This window comes from Thamnophis sirtalis, unplaced genomic scaffold (assembly GCF_051295495.1).
Source record: "Thamnophis sirtalis isolate CommonGarterSnake01/CBP01778 unplaced genomic scaffold, rThaSir2_p1.2 scaffold_14, whole genome shotgun sequence".
Taxonomy (NCBI): domain Eukaryota; kingdom Metazoa; phylum Chordata; class Lepidosauria; order Squamata; family Natricidae; genus Thamnophis; species Thamnophis sirtalis.
In genome coordinates this window covers 7329906-7346070 of record NW_028261394.1, presented here as the reverse complement: position 1 = coordinate 7346070, position 16165 = coordinate 7329906, and the positions used below count along the sequence as shown (strand labels likewise).

Sequence of the window (16165 nt, the reverse complement as noted above, 5' to 3'; positions counted from 1 at the left end):
AGAACTCTTTAGCATCAGAGCGGGCTAATTACTGTATAAGAAACATTAATGATCTAATAGTCATTTTGAAAAATCCTTTCTTAGCGAGCACCTAGAAGCCAAGAAGAACTTACCTGCCAAATTTCAAGTTTGTAGGCTTTACGCTTCTAGAGATTTGGTGATAAGTGAGTGGTACCTGCCTTTTATATATATATATATAGATATCTTGTATGTCCCCAGGAGTTGAGTTTCTGAAGAGGTTAAGCGTTTTGGTGATGTTCAGTAGAGGGCACTAGAAGAAAACAATATTGTAATCAGCTTTTTACACTGCTGATGTTCCTAGAGTTAACTAAGCATGCTGTTATAACATTGTGGCCTTCCAAGTTTCAGACAATTCCACGTCTTGGGTCAGCGCTGAAAACCTGTGGATTCTCGGGAGGTATATGGTTCACCTCCCCCTTGAAGAAATCCAGAAAATTAACCCGTATGAAGTAAGTAAAAAGAATGTCTGATTATGAAGACCGATTATGGAAGGTCTAACCTGAAATGAATCTGGCTTTGGCTGCTGGTTTTGCTTGTCACGAGTTTGTGAAAGTTGCAAGTGACAATTGTGTGTCCCAGGATGTTGTAACCGTTGCAAATCTTAATATTAAGAGCTGTGGTGGTGCAATGGTTAGAAAGCAGCATTGCAGGCTAATTCTGCCGACTGCCAGCAGTTTGATCCTGACCAACTCCAGGTTGACTCAGCCTCCCATTCTTCCGAGGTCGGTAAAACCCGGATCCGGATTGTTGGGGGCGATACGCTGACTCTGTAAACCGCTTAGGGCTGGAAAGCACTGTAAAGCAGTATATAAGTCTAAGTGCTTTTGCTACTGTCCTTCCTTCCTTCCTTCCTTCCTTCCTTCCTTCCTTCCTTCCTTCCTTCCTTCCTTCCTTCCTTCCTTCCTTCCTTCCATGGTGGCAGTGAGTGGTTAGAATATAGCATTGCAGGTTACCGTATTTTTCGGAGTATAAAACGCAGCAGAGTATAAGATGCACCAAGATTTTGAAGAGCCAAATTTAAAAAAAAGTTTTGGCACTCTGCAGACCTTCCAAAAACAGCTCGTTTTTCGTGAAACGGGCCCATTTTTTTGTCATAAAAGGGCATGCATAGATTTTAGAAGGCTTGTAGAGTGCTCCTATGGGCTGGGGGCACAAAAACGAGCAAAAAAGGATCCGTTTTTCACTTGTTTTTGCCCTCCCTAGCCCCCAGGAGCACTCTGCAGCCCTCCCAAACCCTCTGTGCATCCATTTTGGTGAAGAGGTGGGGTTTCAGGAGGCCAAAAATGCTGTATTCAGTGCATAAGATGCACCCAGATTTTCACCTTCTTTTTGGGGGGGAGCGGGGGAAAGGTGCATCTTATACTCCAAAAAATACAGTAACTCTGCTGCCTGCCAGCAGTTCGATCCTGACCAGCTCCAGTTTGGCTCAGCCTTCCATCCTTCCGAGGTGGGTAAAATGAGGACCCAGATTGTTGGGGGCAAGAGGCTGACTCTGTAAACCGCTTAGAGAGGGCTGTAAAGCACCGTGAAGTGGTATATGCTATTGCTTGTAAAGGTAGGTAGGTAGGTAGGTAGGTAGGTAGGTAGGTAGGTAGGTAGGTAGGTAGGAAGGACGGAAGGAAGGAAGGAAGGAAGGAAGGAAGGAAGGAAGGAAGGAAGATAGGTAGGAAGGAAGGAAGGAAGATAGGTAGGAAGGAAGGAAGGAAGGAAGGTAGGAAGGAAGGAAGGTAGGTAGGTAGGTAGGAAGGAAGGAAGGAAGGAAGGAAGGAAGGAAGGAAGGAAGGAAGGAAGGAAGGAAGGAAGGAAGGAAGGAAGGAAGCCTTGGTGGCACAGTGGTTAGAATGCAGAATTTCATGCTGACTTTCCACTGCCAGCAGTTTGATCCTGACCGGCTCCAAGTTGACTCAGCCTTCCGTCCTTCCGAGGTGGGTAAAATGAGGACCCAGATTGTTGGGGGCAAGAGGCTGACTCTGTAAACCGCTTAGAGAAGGCTGTAAAGCACCATGAAGTGGTATATGCTATTGCTTGTAAAGGTAGGTAGTTAGGTAAGTAGGTAGGTAGGTAGGTAGGTAGGTAGGTAGGTCGGTAGGAAGGAAGGAAGGAAGGAAGGAAAGAAGGAAGGAAGGAAGGAAGGCAGGCAGGCAGGCAGGCAGGCAGGCAGGCAGGCAGGAAGGAAGGAAGGAAGGAAGGAAGGAAGGAAGGAAGGAAGCCAGCCGTGGTGGCACAGTGGCTAGAATGCAGAATTTCACGCTGACTTTCCACTGCCAGCAGTTCGATCCTGACCAGCTCCAGGTTGACTCATCCTTCCATCCTTCCGAGGTGGGTAAAATGAGGACCCTGATTGTTGGGGGCAAGAGGCTGACTCTGTCAACCGCATAGAGAGGGCTGGGAAAGCCCTGTGAAGTGATATATAAGTCTAAGTGCTATTGCTTAATACCTGCCAGTTGCTGAACAGCTGAATTTTGAGAATGTGACCATGGAGATACTGTGACAATTGTAAATGTGAAGGACCAGTCAGTTGAAAGTCACTTTTTCAGCGCTGTTGCCACTATGGTTATGAAATGAATGGTTGCAAGTCCTAGCGACTAACATGTCGGTACAGTAAATATGAGATTTTTTTTTTAAATTAATCTTAGATGTGGCTGTTTGCCAGCTACGACAATGCAACCAAGCAGCTGGATATGGTGTACGATATCACACCGGATCTTGCGCGGAGCTTTCCTGGAAAGAATCAACGCATCTGGCTTCGATATGAGGAACATATCCACTTTGTACAGGCAAGATTGATTTCCTCCAGAGTTGCCTTTCGAAGAGCTGAGAAACAGTGGAATAGTCTAACTGTGAAGGTTGCGGGTTCCCTAGCTGGAGATTTTTTAAGAAGAGGTTGGTGGAAACCAGAGGTGGTATGATTCAGCCAGTTCTGACTGGTTCTGGCGAACCGGTAGCGGAAATTCTGAGTAGTTCGGAGAACCAGCAAATATCACATCTGGCTGGCTGTGCCTCCATCTATTCGCTCCCTCCCGAGTCCCAGATGAGCGGCGGGGTCTCCTTCTGTTACCCTACACAGGAGAATGGAGGTGGAAAGCAGGTTAGTGGTGTGGGGAGGGAATGGGGATTTTGCACTATCCTCCCTCCCTCCAGGAATGGGGATTTGGCAGTATCCTTCCGCTGTCACGCCCACCAGGCCAAGCCACACCCACCAAGCCACACCCACAAAACTGGTAGTAAAAAATATTGAATCCCACCACTGGTGAAAACATCTTTCTTTTTGGACAAGTGGACAAGTTGGTCTTTTGGCCCATCGCAGAAGATGGATGTAGAAGGTTTCCATCCTCCTTCCAACTTCTAGATAGCCCTGGCGGTTTCTTCCAAATCCATCATTCTTTGATGTTTGGTAAAGTTGTCTGAGGGGGGAGTGTGTAAATTGGTCAAAGCCCCTCCCTTAATGATGCGTTTTGGATGTCCACCTTGCCTTAAGATAATTTGGGACAAGTTGGGTCCACTTTGCTCACCCCAACTAGACAGGGACATGTGGTTTGAGAATTACATCTGTCTTCTTGAAAGACACCAAGAAGACACCAAGACACCAACTTCTCAGACTGGAGTTCAGTTGCCTGCTATTTTGAGGTGGAAAACACTTCAAGTCTGAAATAGACTTAATGAAGATAGATGGGGAGAAAAAACCATAGACAACTCTTCTGACCCCCCTCCTCCGTCCAGGAACGAAAGCCGAAACCAACGTAAATGAGAATGTTTCTTTTAATCAGTCCAGACTCTCGTTGGCTGCAAGCCACATAAACAAGGAGATAAGCACTCTGGCAGCAAGTCCTACAAATACTTGGCAGCAATGCAAACAAACTCTGGCAGCAATCCAGCCTGCCAAGTTTGTTTCTTGTCAATCCTTAACGTTGACTTCTGCAAGAAGGGTGTGGCACAAGCAGTCTCTTTTATAATCGGGAGAGGATCTTAATGAGCATCAGCTGAGCGTAATCACCTCTTGTAATTACGTAGTTGTTCTTGACGCCGAGTAGCCCTTCGACGGCGTGCATCCCGGAACAACTCACAGGTGTTTTCTGGATCACTCACTCTTGTCTCCTCCCCACTGATCCAAGGCTCAGATGCCACCTGGTGGCCAACCAGTCTCTCCTCGCCCTGCTTGGAGTCGGAACCCTGTGCAGGGTCCTCCACCTCCTCCAGGGCTGACTCATAAGACCCCTTGCTGTTGGAGGTTTGGCGGCAGCTCCAACGGCTCCTGCCGGGCCACAACAGACAACATAGTTTCTCCAGAAGAAAACAAAGTCTAGAGACAGGACAGGCAGCTAACCTCATCTGTTCCTCATGCAGGCTTGGTTTGCTGGTTTGCTTCTACCATGATTTGGCAGAGATGGATTCCACCATGGCTCGGGCCTTGCTTCACCAGATGATTAAATGTCACCAGTTAAGAAGCTTCCAGCCAATGTGCAGAAGGTAAGGAGAGACTGGGACAACATCATTAGAGGACTGGAGATCAAAATGTATGAAGAACAGTTGCAAGAAGTGGCTATCTCTAATTTAAAGAAAAGAAGGACTAGGGGAGACATGATAGCAGTGTCCCAATATCTCAGGGGCTTCCCCAAAGAAGAGGGAGTCAAGCTATTCTCCAAGGTACCTGTGGCAGAGCAATAGCAATAGCAATAGCAATAGCAGTAGACTTATATACCGCTTCATAGGCCTTTCAGGCCTCTCTAAGCGGTTTACAGAGAGTCAGCATATTGCCCCCAACAATCTGGGTCCTCATTTTACCCACCTCGGAAGGATGGAAGGCTGAGTCAACCCTGAGCCGGTGAGATTTGAACCGCTGACCTGCTGATCTAGCAGTAGCCTGCAGTGCTGCATTTAACCACTGCGCCACCTTGGCTCTTGGCTCTGGTAGGTGGGTTCCTACCAGTTCGCACCTATTCAGTAGAACCAGTTTGTCAAATCTACCGAACCGGTTAGAAGAGGTTCCACCAGTGGACCCGGAAAGCAGGACACACCTACAGAAGAGGTTCCAAAATTTTTTGAAACCCACCACTGGTCCTTGGATAGGATTATTCTACACTATCATGCTCCTATTTATAAAACTCAGTGCCTCTGTGAAAGGCAAGGATGACTACTGCGTTTGTGGTGCAATCAGAACATTGCGTGTGTTGAAGTTGTTTTAACGCAAACCAAAGATGCCTTTAAAAAAAAAACAAGTTTACATCATATTCTTATGCATGCCAGTGCTGTGTGTGAGGTCATTTAAGGTGGTTCTGACAAGTGTCGTCGGCATCTTCATATCCGGTCACATGGGCGGCAAGCCACTCCCATCCGGTCACATGAGCAGCAAGCCACTCCCACAAAGGAGGCCACACCCACAGAGAAGGTTCGAACAATTTTTGAAACCCACCACTGACCTGCGGGTAGGACAAGAAGCAATGGGTGGGAACTAATCAAGGAGAGAAGCAACTTAGAACTAAGGAGAAATTTCCTGACGGGGAGAACAATTAACCAGTGGAATGAATGATTTGCCTTCAGAAGTCGTGGATGCTCCATCACTGGAGGTTTTTAAGAAGAGATTGGACAACCATTTTTCTGAAATGGTATAAGGTTTCTTGCTTGATCAGGGGGTTGGACTAGAAGATCTCCAAGGTCCCTTCCAACGCTGTTATTCTCTTTTAAAAAAAATAATTTTTATTGAATGCTCTAATCTTTAAAAACTGAAAGAAAAACACCACAAGAAAAAAATAAAATAAAACACAAAACGTACATAATAATATAAAGTAATTATACAGCCCTCTGTATCGGCTTTCCTGGTTTCCTTTATAATTTTCCATTCTGCATTGCCTTCCTATTGCTTTTGCCTTGTCCTATAATATAACAACTGTAGTGCTAACACTTATAATAATATTGATTATTTATACTACCATAGATTTACATTCTCTATTTTCTGTTTCGGCTTCTGTTTTCTAGCCACTTTTAAATTTTATTCCATATTTTATAGAAATCCGATTCTTCTCTTTCTTTTAGTTCTATTGTCATTTTGTCCATCTCTGCGCATTCAAGTACTTTTCTAATTATTGTTATTCTCTTATCACTGTTGAGGATTTCTAGTGATGTCTCAACTTTAAAACCATGCAGCTAAGCTTCTTAGCAACAGCTTTTTAAAATATTGTGGTGTTTTTTTGTTTTTTGTTTTGCTGTTATTATCCTTGGTGTTCTTGGAATGGTTCCAGCTGAAGGCCCAACTTCTCAACGTTGCTGTCCAAAACCAGACTTTGAATGACGTCCTCGGCACCCTCTCTGATGCTGTCGTGGGTCTTGCAACCAGCCAGCTGGAATCTCTGTCCCCCACAGCCGTGCACGCTGCCATCTCCACCTTAAACCAAGTCTCCAGGTGGGCCAAGAGCCAAACTATAATTCTATCCAGCAAGTACCTGCTTTACGAAAAGGTACGTTTGGTTCTCAGAGGCGTTTTAATCACAAAACTCTTTTGCTGTGGAATTTCTTGAGATGAGAATGGAATTCTGAATAGAATAGAATATGGAATAAGAATATGGAATACGAGTAGAGTAGAGTAGAGTAGAGTAGAATAATGGAATTCTGAATAGAATAGAATAGAATAATAGAGTTCTGAATAGAATAGAATAGAATAATAGAGTTCTGAATAGAATAGAATAATGAAATGAAGAATAGAATAGAATAATGGAATGTAGAATAGAATACAATAGAATAGAATAATGGAATGAAGAATACTATAAAATAGAATAATGGAATGAAGAATACAATAGAATAGAATAGAATAGAATAGAATAGAATAGAATAGAAAAAAGAGAATAATGGAATTCTGAATAGAATAGAATAGAAGAATAGAATAGAAGAATAGAATAGAATAGAATAATGGAATGAAGAATAGAATAGAATAGAATAGAAAAAAGAGAATAATGGAATTCTGAATAGAATAGAATAGAAGAATAGAATAGAAGAATAGAATAGAATAGAATAGAATAGAATAGAAGAATGTAATGAAGAATACAATAGAATAGAATAGAATAGAAAAAAGAGAATAATGGAATTCTGAATAGAATAGAATAGAATAGAAGAATAGAATAGAAGAATAGAATAGAAGAATGGAATGAAGAATAGAATAGAATAGAATAGAAAAAGAGAATAATGGAATTCTGAATAGAATAGAATAGAAGAATAGAATAGAATAGAATAGAAGAATGGGATGAAGAATAGAATAGAAGAATGGAATGAAGAATAGAATAGAATAGAATAGAATAGAATAATAGAATAAAATAAAATAATGGAATGAAGAATAGAATAGACTGGAAGAATGGAATGAAGAATAGAATAGAATAGAAGAATAGAATAGAAGAATAGAATAGAATAGAATAGAAGAATGGGATGAAGAATAGAATAGAACAGAACAACAGAACAGAACAGAACAACAGAACAAAATTCTTTATTGGCCAAGTGTGATTGGACACACACAAGGAATTTGTCTTTGGTGCATATTCTCTCAGGAGAATAAAATACATTCATCAAGAATAAAAAGATACAAAACTCGGTGATAGTCAACTAATAATCTATCAAATCGTACTAGGAGACAAATAAAAAAATATAAATTGAAAGATACAAGCAAAATGATTATAGTCATAAGTGGGGAGAAATAGATACTAGGAAGGAAGAGAAGAATAATAGTAATACCGTCTTAGTAAATGACAGTGTTGTTGGAATTAGTTGTTTAGCAGAGTGATGGCATTTGGGGAAAAACTCTCCTTGTGTCTAGTTGTTCTGGTGTGCAATGCTCTATAGCGTCGTTTTGAGGGTAGGAGTTGAAACAATTTGTGTCCAGGATGCGAGGGCTCTGTAGATATTTTCACGGCCCTCTTTTTGACTCATACAGTATACAGGTCTTCAATGGAAGGCAGGTTGGTAGCAATTGTTTTTTCTGCGGTTCTGATTCTCCTCTGAAGTCTGTGTCTGTCTGCCTTGTTGGGTTGCAGAGCCAAACCAGACCGTTATGGAGGTGCAGATGACAGACTCAATCATTCCTCTGTAGAACAGAATCATCAGTTCTTCGGGCAGTTTGAGCTTCCTGAGTTGGCGCAGAAAGCTCAAACTGCCCAAAATGTTAGTTAACTCCTGCAAATGGTGGTTTACTGAACCATTTATCAATTAAGGACAAATTGGCTAGGTTCACGCGATCCTTTCGGCCATACAACCTGATTTACGTCTTCGGTTTTCTTGCAAGGCATTGTCGTTTCACAATGTTAGCCAAATGGGGGCTTTAGCACCTGGAATCGACACCCTCTCCTTCTACAATATGAACCCCAGCGAACTCTCTCAGGCCATACAGAGTGTCTTGGCACACCGGGCACTGGATCTGTCCCCAGCTCAAAGACAAGGAATCTTCCGGAAGGTAAGCGCTTATATTTCTGAGCAATAGAGAGCGGGTGAGTGAGTTGGAGAGAGACATCACGGGTTGAGAACCAGAAATATTTCCTTTCCATGTTTTTCATTAGCAAACGATCTTGTCAAGAGGACTAGCTTCAGAAGTCTTAATTCTACTTTGCTGCAAAATGGGAATAACAGAATCTTGCAAAGGCAGGGGTGGGACTTAGCCGGTTCGGACTGGTTTGGATGAACCGATAGCTCCGACAATCAGCTGGGGAGCGAACTGGTTCACTCCTGATAATCAGGCAGGCCGCCCGCCCCTGCCCTTTGCTTATCTATATCCTCTCAGCTGATTCACGCAGCAGCGTGGACTGCCACGCCTCAGCTGTGTAACTCCTCAGAGGTAACGTGGCAGGTAAGTTTTGTTAACACTGTGCATTCATGCAGAGGGCGTGTCAGGCGCAGGGGCGCGAGGCACACGATCCGCAAACCAGTTGTTAAACCGGCAGGATCCCAACCACTGCTGACCGGACATTTCTTCCCCCCTCAACTTTACGGTCCAAGAAACTAGGGAGGGTTTCTTCTGAGACAGTGGTGGGTTTCAAAACTTTTTCGAACCTACTCTGTGGGTGTGGTCTCCTTTGTGGGAGTGGCTTGCCGGCCATGTGACCTGGTGGGAGTGGCTTGCCGGCCATGTGTTCTCTCTCTCTCTCTCTCTCTCTCTCTCTCTCTCTCTCTCTCTCTCTCCTTCCTTTTGTCTCTCTGTCCCGTTTTCTTTTTTTTCTTTCATCTCTCTCTCACTTTTTCTTTCTTTTTTTCTTTTTTATTTCTTTCTTTCTTCCTTTCTTTCTCTTTCTCTCTCTGTGTGAGTCTGTGCGTGCGTGTGTGTGTGTGTGTGTGTGTGTGTGTGTGTCAGTGGTGGGTTTCAAAATTTTTTGGAACTTATTCTGTAGGTGTGGCCTGCTTTCTGGTGGAACCTCTTCTAACTGGTTCGGTAGATTTGATGAACCGGTTCTACTGAACTGGTGCGAACTGGTAGGAACCCACCTCTGTTCTGAGATGTGTATCACTTCCCATTCCTTCTGTGGGCTCAGCTGCCTCCTATTTGAGCATTGTCTCGACTGTGGTTCTTCCTCCCAAGGTTGTTTCCACAGACGGTTACGGAAAATTCTCAAACGCTTCCCTTTTGTTCGACAGATCCTGTCCTCTGTGCCGCTCACGTCGGTGCTCACCGATCTGCCTAGTGCCTTTTTTACTGAGGTCTCCTTGTTCGATTTATGGAAGGCAGGAAGCTTCAATGCGTCACTGGTGGGGGGGAAAGAGCTGAGAGCAAGCCAGGTAACCTGAAAGAGCGACAGGTGGATGGGTGCATGAGGGCACTTTGTGGACATCTTGGATCTGACAACCAAGAAGTGGGAGAATGGAAAGGGAATAGGGAATAGAATAGAATAGGAAGTGTAGGGTAAAATAGAATAGAATAAGAAAGGGTATGGTAGGATAGAATAGAAAAGAATAGAATAGAATAATGGATGAGGATAGAAGAGAAGAGAATGGAATGGAATGGAACAGAACAGAATAGAATATAATAATGGAATGAAGAATAGAATAGAATAGAATAGGAAGGGTAGGGTAGGGTAGGGTAGAATAGAATAATGGAATGAAGAATAGAATAGAATAGAATAAATGGAATGAATAGAATAGAATAGAATAATGGAATGAAGAATAGAATAGAATAGAATAGAATAATGGAATGAAGAATAGAACAGAACAGAACGGAATGGAATAATGGAATGAAGAATAGAATAGAATAGAATAATGGAATGAGGAATAGAATAGAAGGAAATGGAATGGAATGGAATAGAATAGAATAATGGAATGAAGAATAGAATAATTAGAATAGAATAGAATAGAATAGAATAGAATAGAATAGAATAGAATAGAATAGAATAGAAAATAGAATAGTATAAAAAATAGAAAACAGAATAAAATAGAAAATAATAGAATAGAAAATAATAGTAATAGAATAGAAAATAGAATAGAATAGAAAATAGAGAATAGAATAGAATAGAAAATAGAATAGTATAAAAAATAGAAAACAGAATAGAATGGAATAGAATACAATAGAAAATAATAGTAATAGAATAGAAAATAGAATAGAATAGAATAGAGAATAGTATAGAATAGGAAGGGACCTTGGAGGTCTTCTAGTCCAGCCCCCTGCTCAAGCAGAAGAACCTATACCATCTCAGACAAGTGACTGTCCAGCCTCTTCTTAAAAACCTCCAGTGATGAAGCACCCACAACTTCTGGTGGCAAGCTGTTCCACTGGTTAATTGTCCTCATTGTTAGGAAGTTTCTCCTTAATTCCAGGTTTCTTCTCTCTTTGATTAGAGGACAAAGAGGAGGACAAAGGGGGAAGTTCTCCTACAATTTGGCCCTAATCTGGATATTCTCCCAATCCCCATTGTCAGAGTGCCCCCCCCCCCAAAGCCAAGATGGCACAGACAACCATGCGATGGAAACTTGCCCCCTTTTAATCAGTGTCTGTCACTTGTCAAAGAGGGATTGACATGGTTATATGCTGGCTGGGGAATTCTGGGAGTTGAAGTCCATCTATCTTAAAGTTGCCAAAGTAAAAAATAAAATTGCTATAACATACAAATAAATCCCTTATCTGTTTAATTTCAGGCTTTGTTTCTGTATGAATTATTGTCAAGGAAAACGTCTCTGTCTGATCTCTTAAGGTAAGGGAAGCATCCCCTGGTCTTAGAATGAGAACTGAAGATCCTTGTTCAAGACAACATTCTAGAACTGACATCCTCTGGAGAGGTGGTACTACACCACCCATGCTCCTTGACTGGTTGGGAATTAGGATGCTTGTAATAGGACTCTTTGGAAAGACCCACACATTGAAAGAGAGGGTTTTTTAAAAAAAATCCTAACTTAGAAAATGTTCTTTTTCAGACGTTGAGTCTGATTGAATGAGAAGGAACATTCTTAGAATTAAATTGGATCCTACACAATTACAATTACAAATACGAATACAATAGCAGAGTTGGAAGGGACCTTGGAGGTCTTCTAGTCCAACCCCCTGCCTAGGCAGGAAACCTTATACTGTTTCAGACAAATGGCTATCCAACATCTTCTTAAAGACTTCCAGTGTTGGGGCATTCACAACTTCTGGAGGCAATTTTGTTCCACTGATTAATTGTTCTCACTGTCAGGAAATTTCTCCTTAGTTCTAAGTTGCTTCTCTCCTTGATTAGTTCCCACCCATTGCTTCTTGTTCTACACTCAGGTGCCTTGGAGAATAGTTTGACTCCCTCTTCTTTGTGGCAACCCCTGAGATATTGGAACACTGCTGTCATGTCTCCCTTAGTCCTTCTTTTCATTAAACTAGACATACCCAGTTCCTGCAACCGTTCTTCATAGGTTTTAGCCTCCAGTCCCTTAATCCTCTTTGTTGCTCTTCTCTGCACTCTTTCTAGAGTCTCCACATCTTTTCTACATCGTGGTGAGCCAAACTGAATGTAGTATTCCAAGCGTGGCCTTACCAAGGCATTATAAAATGGTATTAACACTTCACATGATCTTGATTCTATCCCTCTGTTTATGCAGCCTAGAACTGTGTTGGCCTTTTTGGCAGCTGCTGCACACAGCTGGCTCAATTCTTACTTTGTATTTTTGTTTTTCCTATTTTCCTCCAGTCATGGACAACTGTTGAAAGGACTGACCTGCCGGCACATTGAGAACCTGAGCCCAATCTCTTTTCTGAACCTTTTCCACATATTTGAAAAGCACCTTCACCTGCTGTCTTCCTTCCAGGTCAAATATGAACATATCCTAATATGTTGGTTTTATTCCCAACGGAGAGTCTGTTTGGTCTCTGGATCACGATTTCAACTAGGGCAAATGAAATACTTGGGATTTGCATTATAAAAAGAGGATGCTTTCTGAGGGAGAATTATATTTTATGGAGATGTTGCATTTTGGAAATAATGTCATAAGAAAAATGGCAATTGCTGCCTGAATTCGGCACCAGTGGTGGGATTCAAATTTTTTTTACTACTGGTTCAGTGGGCGTGGCTTGGTGAGCATGGTTTGGTGTTCTGACCCACCTCGTTCCGTACCAAAGCACAGTCCAAGCCAGAGATAAATTACGGCATTTAATTAACAGACAAACAGGTCCTTGACAGCAACCCAACACAGACAAGCTTGGGCAGCAATAAACACAGATAAGGCTTGGCAGCAATCCAGCCTGCCAAGCTCATACAAAGTTCTCCGACATTCGATTCTGTGTTGACTTCTGCCAAATGGGGCGTTTGCACAAGTAGCTTTTTATAGTCTGGAGAGGAGCCTAATGACCACCAGCTGAGTGCAATCACCTCCTGTAATTGCGTGATTGTTCTTGATGCCTATTAGCTCTTCGATGGCATGCATCCAGGAACAACTCACTACTGTCTTCCGGCTCACTCTCCCTTGTCTCCTCCCCACTGATCCAAGGCTCAGGTGCCTCCTGGTGGCCAACCAGCATCTCTGCGCTCTGCTCGGAGTTAGAACCCTGTCCAAGGTCCTCCACATCCTCCAGAGCCGACTCATAGGGCCCCTCGCTGTTGGAGTCTGGTGGCAGCTCCAACGGCTCCTGCTGGGCCACAACAGTTTGGTGGGCGTGGCAGGGGAAGGATACTGCAAAATCCCCATTCCCTCCCCACCTCACTAACCTGCTTCCCAGCTCCATTCTCCTGTGCAGGGCAACAAAAGAAGACCCAGCTGATCAGTTGGGACTCGGGAGAAGGCAAATAGATGGGAGCGGGGCCAGTCAGAGGTGGTATTTGCCGGTTCTCCGAACTACTCACCAAGTTCGCCATAACTGGTCAGAACCTGCTGAATACCCCCTCTGTTCCGCACGTCTCCGAATTTGGAAAGATGACACTTTTATCTAAGCAAATCCATAAAAGCATCGATGTTAGCTCTCCTACACATCTTGGTGTGTATCTGTCTGTGTGTTTAACAGACATTAAGGAAAGCAACTCACTCAAAAGGCATCATTTTGTGGGTATCAAATTGCTTGTAAATTGTGTTTAGGGACTCTACGTAGAGTGTGCCAAGTTTTGGGTTTAAAAAAAAAATCGCAGATGTGCAGAAAAAATGACAACATGTAGTTTGATATCATGTTGACTAAATGACTTGACAATGGATTAAAATTACGGATAATATGTTGGCATATATAGAAAAAAAATAGTCACTTAGGATTATAGCTTTTTTGTCTTGTTTCTATGCAATCCCATTTGAAAAATCCTTTTTGCAGGTCAATTGTTTGGCTTGGAAATTCTGGACAATTTCCGAAGCATCTGTCCCTGCCTACCTCTTAGCTGTGCTTCCGTAAGCCATTCTTTTTAATTACCTTCCTATTCTTTTTTTTCTCTTAAAAAACATCATGAAAATGATAGATCTTTATAGTGCCAATATGCATATAGCATTCCAGCCAATATTCATTCATTTCTTTCACGGTTTAAAAAAAAAGGGTTTATGATAGCTGCTGTGTCTCCAAAATAATGAAAACTTTTAAATTGGGGCAACCTGCAGTTTCAGTTAGCACGCAGCTAATCCAAAAAGGAATTGGCACGAGGAGTTAATACCCCCCCCCCCCGAGACTTGCGGGTGTCTCTGAGGTCCTGGGTCTCTCCTTACCTTCACTGTTGTCTACGGGACAGCTAGAGTTCAAAGAACCCGTCCAAAAATCCTTCGGTATAGAGGAATTTCAGGAGTAGCCTGAAACTCCATCTTCTCACTGCTAAGCCCCGCCTTCTTCCACTAAATTGGATTTTAATTATGGCATTTGGCATTAGGATTGAAAGGGCTATAGGTAAGGGGGAAAATTATTTCATTGCAATCATGACAAAATTGCCACTAAATCAACATACAATGAAAGTTAAGACATCAAATTTGGAGAGGAACGGAGATTCAAACGCAAGGAATTTAGTGGCCGCAAACAATTGCTTTATTATTACTAATTGGATTTGAGGCTAAGTGGCCATTTTACTAATTCTTTGGCAGAGACATGATTCAAATTCCTGGATATAAAACTCATTCGATACAAATAGCTGGGTGAATTTCACATTCAAATTTATCCATAGACAACTTATACGAAAGGCTGCCAGGTATCTGCACTGTATGTTTTTTTTTTAATTGAAAAGGGTCTTTGATCTCTATTTTGGGGAAATGGCTAATTAAATTATGGAAGTATGCTTTCCTAAATCTGTTGCAAAATGCCGTTTCAAACTGGAAACCGTTTCAATCCTGGGCTACAAATATTCTCCTTTAAATTGGAAATCATTCTCGGACTTTGCTGTTACATACACCGAACTTGTCGATCAGAAAGGTTGGCAATTCGACAGTTCGAATCCCTAGCGCCGCGTAACGGAGTGAGCGCCCGTGACTTGTCCCGGCTTCTGCCAACCTAGCAGTTCGAAAGCACGTAAATAATGCAAGTAGAAAAATAGTGTGACCCGTCAAAACCGCGCTCGACTAAGCCGCGCCCGATTAAACCGCGTCACTGATGTCATCAACAGGGTGACAACAGCCAGCGCGGAGAAAGAAGGGCGCTTTAAATAGCGCTTTGAAAGCAAGCCGATTCAACTTAAGGTAAGGGTTAGGTTTAGGGTTAGGTTTAGGGTTAGGTTAAGGGTTAGGGTTAGGGTTAGGGTTAGGGTTAGGGTTAGGGTTAGGGTTAGGTTAAGGGTTAGGATTAGGTTTAGGGTTAGGTTAAGGGTTAGGTTTAGGGTTAGGTTTAGGGTTAGGTTTAGGATTAAGTTTAGGGGGTTAGGGTTAGGTTTAGGGGTTAATTTTAGGTTTAGCGTTTACAGCGTGCTTCTGTCTCCGTGCTGTTGTCACCCTGTTGATGATGTCAGCTACGCGGTTTGGTCGAGCGCGGTTTTGTGGTGGAACCGAAAAATAGGGACCACCTTTGGTGGGAAGGGAACAGCGTTCCATGCGCTTTCGGCGTTGAGTCATGCCGGCCACATGACCACGGAGACGTCTTTGGACAGCGCTGGCTCTTCGGCTTTGAAACGGGGATGAGCACCGCCCCCTAGAGTCAGGAACGACTAGCACAGATATGCGAGGAGAACTTTTACCTTTTTACCTCTATCTATGGTGCCCCTTGGGGTTTCTTTTCTATAGCACCATATTTCAACTTGATCCATAATTTTACTACCTGTTTAATGTTCACTGTTTGCAGGCTGTATAAGAGGTTTGTGTCTTGCTAACCGAATATGTTCAATTGAAAATTTGATGGGATAACCCCTTGCAACTTAAATCTTTTGTTTTCTTTTATGTTCTGTCTCTCTTTCTCTCTCACTTTTTTCTTTCTTTCCATTAAAATTTTACTTAAAAATCTATACGGGCAGCTGGACATAAACCCTCCTGAAGTCAACGAGGGTGCATTTCTGATTCAGCTGATGTAGGTTAGAGGGAAGAGAGAAATAAATCCCATCTCCTTTGCTGCGTTTCCACAAAGTGATCTCTGGAAAACTTTCTCTTGGCAGTGCTGAGTTCCTGGAATCTGTCGCCGGATCCCGCTGTGTCCCTTTTCTGATCAGTTTGGGAAAGGCAGGCCTTGATCATCTCGTCTGGAGCGAGCAGAAGAAGGGAGTTCTCCTGCAGAAAATCCAGAGATGCTTAGTAAGAACATCCATTATTCTAATTCCGGGTCTGTTTCTCGTTCAGGCTGATGTACAGG

The 16165-nt window shown here is 42.8% G+C and overlaps 1 protein-coding gene across 1 annotated transcript in view; it reads left to right on the top strand.

Annotated features, from left to right (window-relative positions):
• Positions 1-16165, top strand: part of OTOA (otoancorin) — a 50006-nt gene that overhangs the window by 8808 nt on the left and 25033 nt on the right. Inside the window, 12 exon segments of the mRNA XM_087729219.1 lie at positions 370-470; positions 2658-2735; positions 2737-2798; positions 4366-4466; positions 4469-4488; positions 6258-6473; positions 8282-8449; positions 9622-9762; positions 11113-11168; positions 12132-12249; positions 13733-13806; positions 15972-16107. Coding sequence (XP_087585345.1) covers positions 370-470; positions 2658-2735; positions 2737-2798; positions 4366-4466; positions 4469-4488; positions 6258-6473; positions 8282-8449; positions 9622-9762; positions 11113-11168; positions 12132-12249; positions 13733-13806; positions 15972-16107 — 1271 coding nt within the window.